Source organism: Pelecanus crispus, chromosome 4 (genome assembly GCF_030463565.1).
Source record: "Pelecanus crispus isolate bPelCri1 chromosome 4, bPelCri1.pri, whole genome shotgun sequence".
Lineage (NCBI taxonomy): Eukaryota > Metazoa > Chordata > Aves > Pelecaniformes > Pelecanidae > Pelecanus > Pelecanus crispus.
The window spans coordinates 56,998,639-57,009,748 of record NC_134646.1 but is presented as its reverse complement, the minus strand read 5'-3'; the positions used below and the strand labels follow the sequence as shown (position 1 = coordinate 57,009,748).

Below are 11,110 nucleotides of genomic sequence, written 5' to 3'. Positions count from 1 at the left end.
TGAACACATCCAAATAAAATACTACTCTAGCTGGATTGGGTTTAACAGTTGACATCCAAATCTTATTATCTGTAAATGTTAGTCCATACAAATTCCACTAAAATCTGACTGCAGTTAACTCTTCAATCAGACTTAAAAACTACAAACAACCCCCCCTCACCAAAAAAAAATTCCGCATGTCAAAAATGGACAGTTACAGTCAATATCACATAGACCATTTAATAGGAGACAAAGTGTATCGTTGTTCAACCATACAAGATGTGGTCTGTGTAGAACTCATTTAAGGGGGGCCATCACCTTCTTTTGCGTGCAGCATCATTGTGCGCAATTGTCACAGTTTGACAAGTCACTCTCTTGACTGATAGAATAAAATATAGCCAGACTCTGAATTTTTTGATATATCAGAGGTCAGACCATAGAATTCTTCAATAGCTTGGGCATCTATTTTCTGCAAAGTAAATAAAATTTTTTAGTGTGTTGTTAGGTAAAAGAAATACCAAACATGGATTAAATGACTGTATAAAAACAAAAGACAAATTCAGTTATTTGTTTCAGGGTAGAAATCAGCAAATTCTGTTTGCAATTTAAGAAGTGAAAGGGTAATGTTCAGGGCTAAGCCCTACTGGTCTCACTCATGGAAGCCAATAAGAATGTTTGTCTCAGTGAACCTAACTGAATTAGTCTTTTTCCAGTAACACAGAGACTCCTTGAAACGCAGTAGTGAACACTGTTAAAACACATAAATGTGACCATGTGACCCCCATCTTCCTGAAATTTCCAGAAACCCTCTTCAAGACATGCCCCATCCAATGCCCTAGTCCTTACTTTCCTCCATTGGATTTACTCCTGGAAAATCAGACTCAGGACTTCAGTTTTGCCAAGGTGTCACAATGACATAAGGGGTTTACTTAGGAATGAATTGCAGACTGCTTAGACAGAATCTGTAATAGCTGTGGGCCAGATCCTGCTCTAATTTACACTTGGACAAACCCAGATCGACTACAGAATCCAGACTTTCTTGTAACTTCCCAGCTGTTAAAAAATTAAAATTCTACAGCAATGCTAGCTTTACCCAGTCCAATTTTGCCAAGAAATATTGCCAAGGATTGCAACATAGTTCCTGGATATTTTAGGTTTAATGAATTAAATTGATTTTATTAGACATGGAAAACATTCCAATTTAAACCCTTGAAGTCTGATATTAAAAACATTTGATGTTACTCTGAAATGAAACACCCCGCCTCTGACATTGACGGAGTAATAACTACAGGTTTAATAATTTTGTTTGCAATTTTGCTTTTTAACAAAGTTGAGCTAAATGTCACATTACACCAAACTGTGGCTTTGCAGACTAGTAATCTGTACCCAGGTCTGCCTCAGAATTGTAACCCCAAATAGAGAAGAGAACATAAACACAAAATTTGTGTTCGTGACCTTCAGCGTACTGACCTCTACAATGTCATCATCAAACAAGAGCCAAAATCCATGACTTTTCACAATAGTAATATAATGCCCCCGATTCGGTCCACTAGAAAGCAAAGCAAAAACACAACCTCCAAAATATTAGAAGATACTATTGAGTCCATTTTGATAAGTCACGTTTCTAGATGCAAGCAGACTGAATTATAACTAAATGTTACGAAGAACATAGTAAGCCCACCCCTGGTGGTACAGTAGACATTTACTCCTTGAAAAAAGGAGTAAAAAGGAGAACCTTTTTACTGACTTGTTGCAAAGACTTCATCAACTGAAAGCTAAATGTGTTGTTTCCATCTGTGCCATGACCATTTGCCAATTAACCTATAGGACATGTAACAATTTGCTTATGGCAGGCATCAACTATTGCAAATATTTTAAAAAAATTTTGAAACTAATTTAAGGGGGAAAATTGTTTGGTATCAACTGTGAATATTTAGTTACATATAGTCTTTGAGAAGAGAGAGAACAAGTCATATTCCTAGAGTCCCAAGGATTTTTCTGTTTGTTTCGTATTTGACAATACCCCATATGTGAGAAGCTTTATTAAAGCTATCATTTCCATTGCCTTGACTGGAGACCAAGGTGTTCTGATGTAGGGCCTACATGCTAGCAGCGTCTGGCCCTCACAGAGTCCTGGCTCCCAAGCTGTCTAAGTGTGCTGATGAGGAAGGAGACAGCTCCATTAATTTAAGCCAATCTTGTGACTTTTGGAAGCCTAAGACATTATTTTTTAAAAGAGTACACATTTACTGTGAGGGAGGGTGGCTAAGAGGTTCAGGCCAAGACACAGGCAAGTTGGTGCAGCAGCAGGGTTTATGTCCTCCCTCCCACTCTCCCCACATTTTGTGAGGTATGCCTCTGCCCTTGGCAAATGTCTGGCAATAGCTAGAGATATACATGAAAGTATTTTACCTTCCACAGTGAACAACAACAGCTACCAAGTCGTACATCCGATCTAAGTTGACAGCATCGCCAGAAGTGTTGAAGAGACGTAACTCCAGAGGAAATACTACACGATAAGACAGCTTAGTATACCTGTGCAATTGCTCCATATACTTGAATCTCTTGAGGTGTAAGGCAAGAATCATTGGCAGTTTTTTTACTCTCATCCTGTGAAACCATTAGAGTGCATATGATAAAGACCTGACCAGTTCAAAGCCATTCCGTCTTTCCTTAATGAGTAAATGTTTGCATTATAAGAGCACTTTGTAAGTAACAGTAGTCAACTAGTAGTAGCTTCTAGACTAAGACACATGTAATAGCTTTGAATCTGACTGTAGGTTCCCTGGCCCACACAGAGAATGCAGTTGGGGGGTAAGGCTGCCAGGTATCTAAACACAATAAATATCAAGGAGGAGGTTTGTCAAAGCCCAGGAGGGACATGGTGAAACAGCCTGCTCTTTGCTTACCTTTTCTGTGCCTCTTGTTTACTGCAGCAAGTTTCACAGTAGTATTTCTGTTCACTACATAATGTCTCTGTGTTACTGAAGTCTCTGTAAATAAATACAGTTATCAGTTCTTAAAGGATCTTAACACTTTTGCACCGTTTGGGCTGAGGAACTGGAACCCTAAAAAGACACACAGGATGAAATCCTCTCTCCACTGAGTCCAGTTTTCTAAAACATCTGAAGCAACTGTACTGGCATTTGCAAAGGGACTAAAGGTATCTGGCTGCTATGACAGACCTGTATTAGGAGCTGAGGCCCTCCATACTATACAGGTGGACGGTCAGGTATCTCAGAATAGGACTTATAACCTGGTCTCTTACATGTCAAGGGGCTGCCTAGACTTGGGTGTAGTCACTCAATCCATCCAGTCCCTTTTTAAATTATTTGCAGAGTGGAACAGCTTCTAGTGCACTTCTGTCATCCCCACATAGCTCACATTTTATGGTATTCTTCTGTAAGATAGGTTTGAATCCTCTTACACAGAAGAAATAAATTGAACTCCGTTTTCTGCATCCTCTAACCTCTTGAACTGTCATCCAGAAGTTACTTCATTATACCTTCTTGCTGTCTAAAAAAGGAAAGCATCAGCTAGCATAGAAGATTTTGTAAATCCTGATCAAGTAAATACACTTGGAAATGTGTCTGGATCGAGCTTTTGAAGTAAGAGAGGCAGAGGAAGGCTGGTTTGATAGTGTGTCTCAGTTCACAGAAAAGATTTGTTGGAAGTCACAGTGCTCATATGCTTTGGAGTAGAATTTTAGGTACCTGAAAAAACTTAACTGTAAAAGAAATGACAGTAATTTTTTGTCACCTCTAGTGTTATGTTGCAGTTGAGCAGGTGTTTTGAGAACTACAAATGCAGACATAAGCACCTATCTTCCACTGTAAGCACACAGGTTTTCTTGTGACTTTTGGCCTTAAATAAATATATCTGAAATACAGAACTGTCCTGTTGATTGCACCTACATTGTATCTAATAGACTTCTGAACTCCAGACAAATTCAGACCCATTAAACTCAATTCTACCATTGCAGTTCACAGAAACAGAGGCTGAAGCCACACTGCCTGCAAGTTCAGCCTGCTCTCACAGTAGCCAGCATCAGAATCATCTTACAAAGGCAAAGGGAGGATTCTGGATGATTAGTTCTTCCTGGCATCATTTGTTTGTGCAAGTTTTAGGTCTTCTGTTAAGGAAAGAGTCCAATGTTTATTCTCAAAGCCTAAAGTCTCAATTTAAAATACCAGAAAAACAAACTTGTGGAATTTATTAGTTTCCTTCCCACCTCAAAGTGAAGCAATGGAAATAATATTTTTTTAACATAAAGAAACATGTACAGATAGTAGAAATTTGACAGATATCAGTTTGTTCTATGCCAAGCCTCCCATGAAAATGAATTAGACTCAAATGGTTTCTGGATTCCTTTTAAAAAGTATTAATTATTCTGAAACCAATAATATCTAACATTTTAAATTACAAGTTGACTTCTATGGGAATTACATCTGTGAAAGCCAGAGAAATATGCAAATACTTGATAAGCTGAGGGACATTCCCTTACAAGTCCCTTGGCATTTGTTCTTTTGTTCCTTTGTCTTCTATTTCCACCTGACAGGCTGTTGCCCTATTCTACCAAAGCAGGTGAGTACAGTCATGGAATTTAGAGGCCCTACTAATTCATGTATACAGCACATATTAATTAATTTTCCTCTACCATGAACAAAACTGGTGGTGTATTTATAAGCAATAACTCTTTCCTTGGGGGAAGGGAGGTATGCAGGTGAGAATTAGATGCTTTTCCTGCCTTTTACAACTGCAACTTCAGTAGCTGTTTCATCAATTGAAAATTTTCAGCATGGCACTTCTAATAGATGTTGAACAGTTAAAAACAACAGATCATTGACTGGAGTTCACACAAAGTCTGCATGTACAAGAACTATAGGCTTGAGGAACTTTTCTCTATACCTGCAGAGCTAGACATTTCTAACTCTTTCCTATTCCATTAACAGGGCAATCTGCATTCTGTTTATATAGGTATTTTAACAGGAGAAAGGCATTTTTAAATACACCTGCTCAAGATACACTAATTTGTCATTGACCTCATGTGCTTCCACAGTCCTTCTCTCTACAGCCTCTATGCTACAGTGTGAAAGATGCTTTCTGTTGTTTATATGTATAAATAACAAAAATTTTCTGGTTTTAGAGATGAGAGAATTTTTAGTGGAATAAAAAAGCACAGGCAGACTACTTAACGTCAGGATCAAATGAACTGGTAAACTTTGCAACTCCTAGTAGAAATAAAAATAATGGATATGTACTATATTTGTTATTAGACTTCTATCACTTCAGGCCTGATTGTCTACCCTGTGGAGTTAGAATATGCCAGAGGCTTGTATTCTTCGGACCTCTTATGTGCACAAGGACCTTTTCAATCTGAAAACCTTTCATCTGTAGTGGCAAAGAAATTAATTGTGCTTAAATGTTATCTTGCACAGTTTTTCTTTAATTTACCTTTCCAATGCAGTAGCACTTAAAGCTGTAAAGACACAGCAAAGCAGTTAAAAAAAAAACAGCAGAGTTTCCAAAAAGAGTAATAGCTTGGCCATTCTTATTAACAGAAACCACAAAAGCACTTACACTTCATTTAATGATGCATAATACCATAGAGCAATGAGAGGAAATCCATATTCTGAATTATGTTTCCTAAACAGAGGTAGATCTGCTGCTAGTGTAAAAGACAATCAGAATAGATCGTAGGTGATGACTCTCTTCCTGTTTAATCTGTAAACAGCAACCTGCACCTTCCACCCCAAGAAAAGAAAAACAGGGATATTGCTTCCCTTTATTTCCAAAAGGAACAATGGGTGGACTTCAAAATGCATGTCATGCCATTGACGTAAAGGCAGATACTATACTGGGATATATAAACAAACTTTTAGGGCATCCATTCTCAGGATTGTGTAGAACTCTGCTGGAATATTGGGCCTAATTTTAGGCAACTGCACTTCAAGAAAGATAAGAGTTCTCGAGAGAGGCTCACTTGGAGAGAAGGCCAAAGAGTAATGAACATGAGCAGAGATCTAGAGAAGGTAGCCTGCGAAGGAAATTTTTAATGACCTTAGGCTCTTTAACTTAAAAGGAAGTGATGACATTCTTCCTGTATGTAAAAGGCTGCTGCTAAGAGGAAGGGGAGCAACCCCTGGTTTATGTCCAGAGTACACAGGGCAAGTAGAAATGGGCTTAAACTGAAACAAGGAAGATTCATGTTACACAGCAGGAAAAACTTGATAGTAGTAAGAACCGGAAGGACTGGGATAGGCAATCAAGCTTCTGCTGCTAGATGATCTTTACTTGGATAGGCAATCATGCTTCTGCTGCTAGAAGATCTTTTGGAACAGGTTGGACAAGCATCCTGTCTGAGGTAGAGATAGGGGCTAACCTCTTGGGGTCCCTTTCAAGTCCACCATTCACCTGTTGGTTGCAGTAGTGCAGATGCAGTTCTTCCACATCATAATCTACAGCCACTGGGTGTTCAGTAGTAGAAATGCTATTGGGATTTTACTGAAGTACTCTGTGCCTTTGCATAGAATGGCCTTTCCAAACAAAACATTTCCAGGAAGCTTTACAACTAAGAAATTAAATCAAAAATTGGAGAAAGCTGAAGGACAGATGGTAACTTATGTACAGCAGCAGTTTCTAATAAGTTCACCAGGCTAAGCTGTAACAAAAAGTCAGTGCTCAGTCTCCAGTAACTGTATACCATAGAACCAAATAACAACTCAGGTTAGAAAGGACCTCAGAAGATGCACACTTAGCCTCCTTGCATGTCAGTGTGATTTCAAATTGACTTTGAACACCATAAGGAAAGGTAAGTAATGCTGACAAAACAAGTTCAAAGTGGTGGCCACAGTGAATATCTTGAAAGTGCTACTACAAAAGCCTGTAGTACCAATACTGATTAAATTATCAGTGACCATGAACAGACAAAGAGACAACAGGAAAAAAAAAAAAAGAAGGTAATGTACTCCTTTCCAAAGCTGCTCTTCAGTTTGCACCTTTAAAATGAGGCTAGTTACTGCAGTGTGGACTACTTGAGGGCTAAGGACTGCTACAGTATCCTACAGGAGACTGAACAGAAGTTGAGAAGTAAAAAAACATACTGGATCTAGTACTTCAAAATGTAACAGAAGTTATTTAGTACAGTTGTGGTATCCACAGAGAAATCACTGCTTTCTGACTCAGGAAATGGTTAGTACTTCATATGCTTTCTCTTTCCGCAGTTCTCGGCTTGGGGTGAGATGCCAGGCAACCCTTCCTAGGTATTCCAGAATAACTGTTAAATGCAATTTCAAACTTGGTAGCAATTTTGGAGCTTAAAAGAGTAATTTGACCAATTGATAATCATTACCTTAGAGCAGCAACACACTGTCTTAAATCTAGGTATCAATGCCAAAACTCTGGATATTTTAAATCTCTCAGTATAATCATCCATGCAAGTCTGAAAATTATTTTGATCTCTGAAGTATTTATTTAATAGTTAAGAGTGTACTAAGAGGAGAACTGAAACTTAGAATAAAAGATTTTTCCCTGTAATTTTAGGATGAGACACAGAATAAGAAACTTATATGGCAGAAAATTCAACTTTTGAAATCTTTTGCCCTCTAGGGACTCTAGCACTCATTCTGCAAAGCACACACTTAACTTTTAATATGCACATAAGTCCTAATTAACAAAGCACTTGAGTAGATGCTTAAAGATAAGCACACTTAAATCCCTTTGAAGCCAATTATTATTCTGCAGCAATTCTTCCAGATGACAAGCCAATCAATTATTTTCCCCAAGAGATGATTTTTTCTCTCTTCAAACACCTACATTGAAAGAGAGAGTAAAACTAAATACATTGATGTATATTTTGTCATTAGAAGAAACATGCAGTTTACAGTCTTTTTCTTCTGCTTAGGAAGAGCTCAAAACACAATGGTATTCTACTTCTCTTTTCTGTACCTTCTAGACTTGGAAAATTTAACAAAGTCAGACAGAACTATCTGCCAAAGAGATGCATTCATTTACCTTAGACAGTGTGTAATTGATGTGTTCTGCTCCACATCAACAGAAAGGTCAAGAAAATCTTCATCTTTGCTACTAACCTGTTGCAAAAAATATACATGTAAAACAGAGACTTAGTAAAATGCCATACATCTAAATGCTGTTTATATCTATGTGCAAATGCTAAAGATAGAGCAATTTCTGCAGAAATAAATTACACAAAAATAATTCATTTCAATGCTTTTAAATTCTTTTCTAGTTCAGCGTAACTATATTTATTAGTAACTCTACCAGTCCAGCTTTCATATAATTTAACTTCCATCTGTTCCACTTATCCAAGCCCACCAGCCATGGGCCAGTGACTGCCGTCTACTGTTCATTAAAGGGGGACCATCATCCCCTATATTAGCTGCAACTGGTGCATTACATATAGTCCCTTGTTATGTAACACAGCCTAGTTTCTTATTTTACTGGAATTTTATTTACCCTTTGTATAATATATTACACTATATAATCACAGTTTATGGCCTACACAATTATTTCCACTCTTAAGGATGCAATGAAGATATTTTCCAAATAAGCATCTGTCAAGAAATGTCATATTTAACCATGTTATGTTTTCTCTCTGGTGAGCATTCGAAAGGCTGGCTTTACATTTCTGGTTGACACAGCTGCATTTCCCCATTGAATGTTGTTCCTGGTCAACAATTTTGATTAAAAAATTAAAAGATTAAAGATAAAAATGGCAAAGTGAAAGTATTTTGCAAAATAATTTTGATTTTGCCAATGTTTTTTTAGATGGAAGAAGAGGAGAAAAATTCCAATAAAGATTTTTTATTTAAAAACGTAACCCCAAACATTTTCAGAATGACAGATCTTGATTTTTGCTTTGAAAATGATTTTTCACTTACAATGTTTAATCTTGAGGATGAGTAATGTAAAAAAAAAAAAAAATCCAAACAGATAATTGTTGTAATACTTAACTGAATCAAAAATACTACGAAATTACTTACTGCACATGAGTTTAGTCATATTCATAACAACCAATTCTGTTTATAAAATGCTGCATGAACACTCCATATTTTGCTTCCTGTGACTGCATTTCCCTAGAATAACTGAATCAGATGATAGGATAGTGAAGTTCAAATCAAGAACTTCAGCGAGGGGTTGAATCCATTGTTCTGACACAAGTCCCTCATGCTCAGATTTCTGCAATTCTATGGATGTGAAAGTTACGTACTACTTTCAGATCATCTTTGCATTGTGTCAGGGATCCTATAAACATGGTGAATGCAGCCCGTATTAGTCCTGAATCCAGAGGAACACATTTAGCAGGATGAATTTTGATATTATCAAAGACGTACAGAGGCAAAACGCACACCCAATTAAAAGGAACAGCAGTTCTTCAAACAAAAATCCTCCCTGAAGCACGATTCGACCCACAGGGGACAGGAAACCACAAAACTGGCAGCGATCAACTGCAGTATAAAAATACAGCTAGAATTCAAAAGATAGAGCAACAAAGCTTCAGAGAATATTGTGTCTCTACAGCTGGAACCAGAGTTCTGTCAGACACACTGCATATCAAGAAAGGGGTTAAATGCTTGGAAAAGTCTTTGGCAAGTATAGGGTTTCATCTGAATACCACAAAGAAGCTAGGAATTTTGTTACTGATTTCAGCACATCAACTATTTCTGAAAGGGGAAGATGAGCTAGTTGGAGCTAGAATAATACAGACCAAAACTAAAGGTAGCTGGAAAATCAGATTCAAAATGCACTCTTTGTAAGTGAGAATAAGAACAGCTGGAATCTGAATAATTCTTCATGCACTACATATGAATATTTTGGCAAAGGAACATCTTTTAATCCACTTTACTATTTCCCAAAGGTTTCAAGATACTATAATACAAGAAAAACAAACTGGAAAAGTATCCTGAGTAGTATACAGCATTTCTGCATTCACAGGAAGCTACAGACAAGCCTTCCTACAGCAGCAATACCTAGCATTATTTTTTCCATAAAGCATGGTCACTTTGAATTACAAATAGGGTATTGTGCAGTTTTGCTGTTACCCAAGGACACGTCCTGACTTTAGTACAGTTTGTCTGAGTAAACACTGGATGTTAATTTAGAATTAGGCCACAACCATTTAAAAAAGCTTGTCAGTTAAAAAATAATTCTACCCTTTCATTTATTTTAACTTGCTATTATTAGCTGGATTTTCATAACTGAAATAGATTAAAGAATTAATTTTCAATCTCTCGCTCATGTTTTCACTTATACAAGCTTGTTCCAAGCTTGGTCCAACCCCTTTTTTCATGTTGACTATCACTGCATCTCTTTTTCCCCTCTCTCTGACACAAATTCCTGGAGAAGTCATATTTTCTTGGAGTGCAGAGCTATTCTTTATGATTAGAAATATCAGAATATGTTCTTTTACACATCTGGTAGGACCTGGGCAAGGTTTATCTCACCTAACTTCATCTGTCTAAAGTTAGATATTTAACCTCAGCTTGCTGTCTGAAAATACCTTCTCTGTGTACCTTCTCCCATCTTAAGTTGCATTTTTTTAACAGTAGAGTCCTTGGTAGCAGTACTGGTCTGAGTTAAAAACATATTACCATGGAGCCAGGACAAGCTGTATGGAGCAGAATACCTGATACTGCTAAAAACTTTCTGTTTCATGAAACAGCCTAGATACAGGTGGAGAGAGCTTCCTACAGGAGTGCCTTTGCAATCTCCATCATCTACAGAAGGCGCTGAAAAAACTAGTTCATCCTTGACACCTTTTACAAAGCAAAGGTTAGGTGAGGTTAATTCCAACCTTTTTGGAAAGTCAGTGTCACTGTTCTCCCCAAACCAGACTTTTTTTCCTGTCTGTGTTAGCCTTTCACATAGCAATCTCACAGAGATAAAATTTTTAAAAAAATTATTTCTTTTCCCTTTAAGTAGGAGCATGTGATTGAAAAACACAGAAATCAATAGGAGACTTGCAATCAGATTTCCTAGCTAAAACTAATTTTTACTCATACTTCAAATACAAGACACTTCAAACTGACAGCACCTTCTAGAAAATATTAGGGAGATAAAAGAAAACATGCGGTTTGTTAATAACAAACCCTCTGTATGCCAGTCACATTCT

General features: G+C 37.3%; 1 protein-coding gene across 1 annotated transcript in view; it reads right to left on the bottom strand.

Annotated features, from left to right (window-relative positions):
* Positions 1–346: 346 nt before the first annotated feature.
* The window catches only part of USP46 (ubiquitin specific peptidase 46), a 33,325-nt gene continuing 22,561 nt past the window's right edge, over positions 347–11,110 (bottom strand). Inside the window, exons 5-9 of the mRNA XM_009480681.2 lie at positions 7,993–8,069; positions 2,889–2,972; positions 2,392–2,589; positions 1,450–1,528; positions 347–448 (exon numbers count right to left, since the gene is read on the bottom strand). Of these exons, the coding sequence (XP_009478956.2) occupies positions 347–448; positions 1,450–1,528; positions 2,392–2,589; positions 2,889–2,972; positions 7,993–8,069 (540 nt within the window). The remainder of the gene's footprint in view (positions 449–1,449; positions 1,529–2,391; positions 2,590–2,888; positions 2,973–7,992; positions 8,070–11,110) is intronic.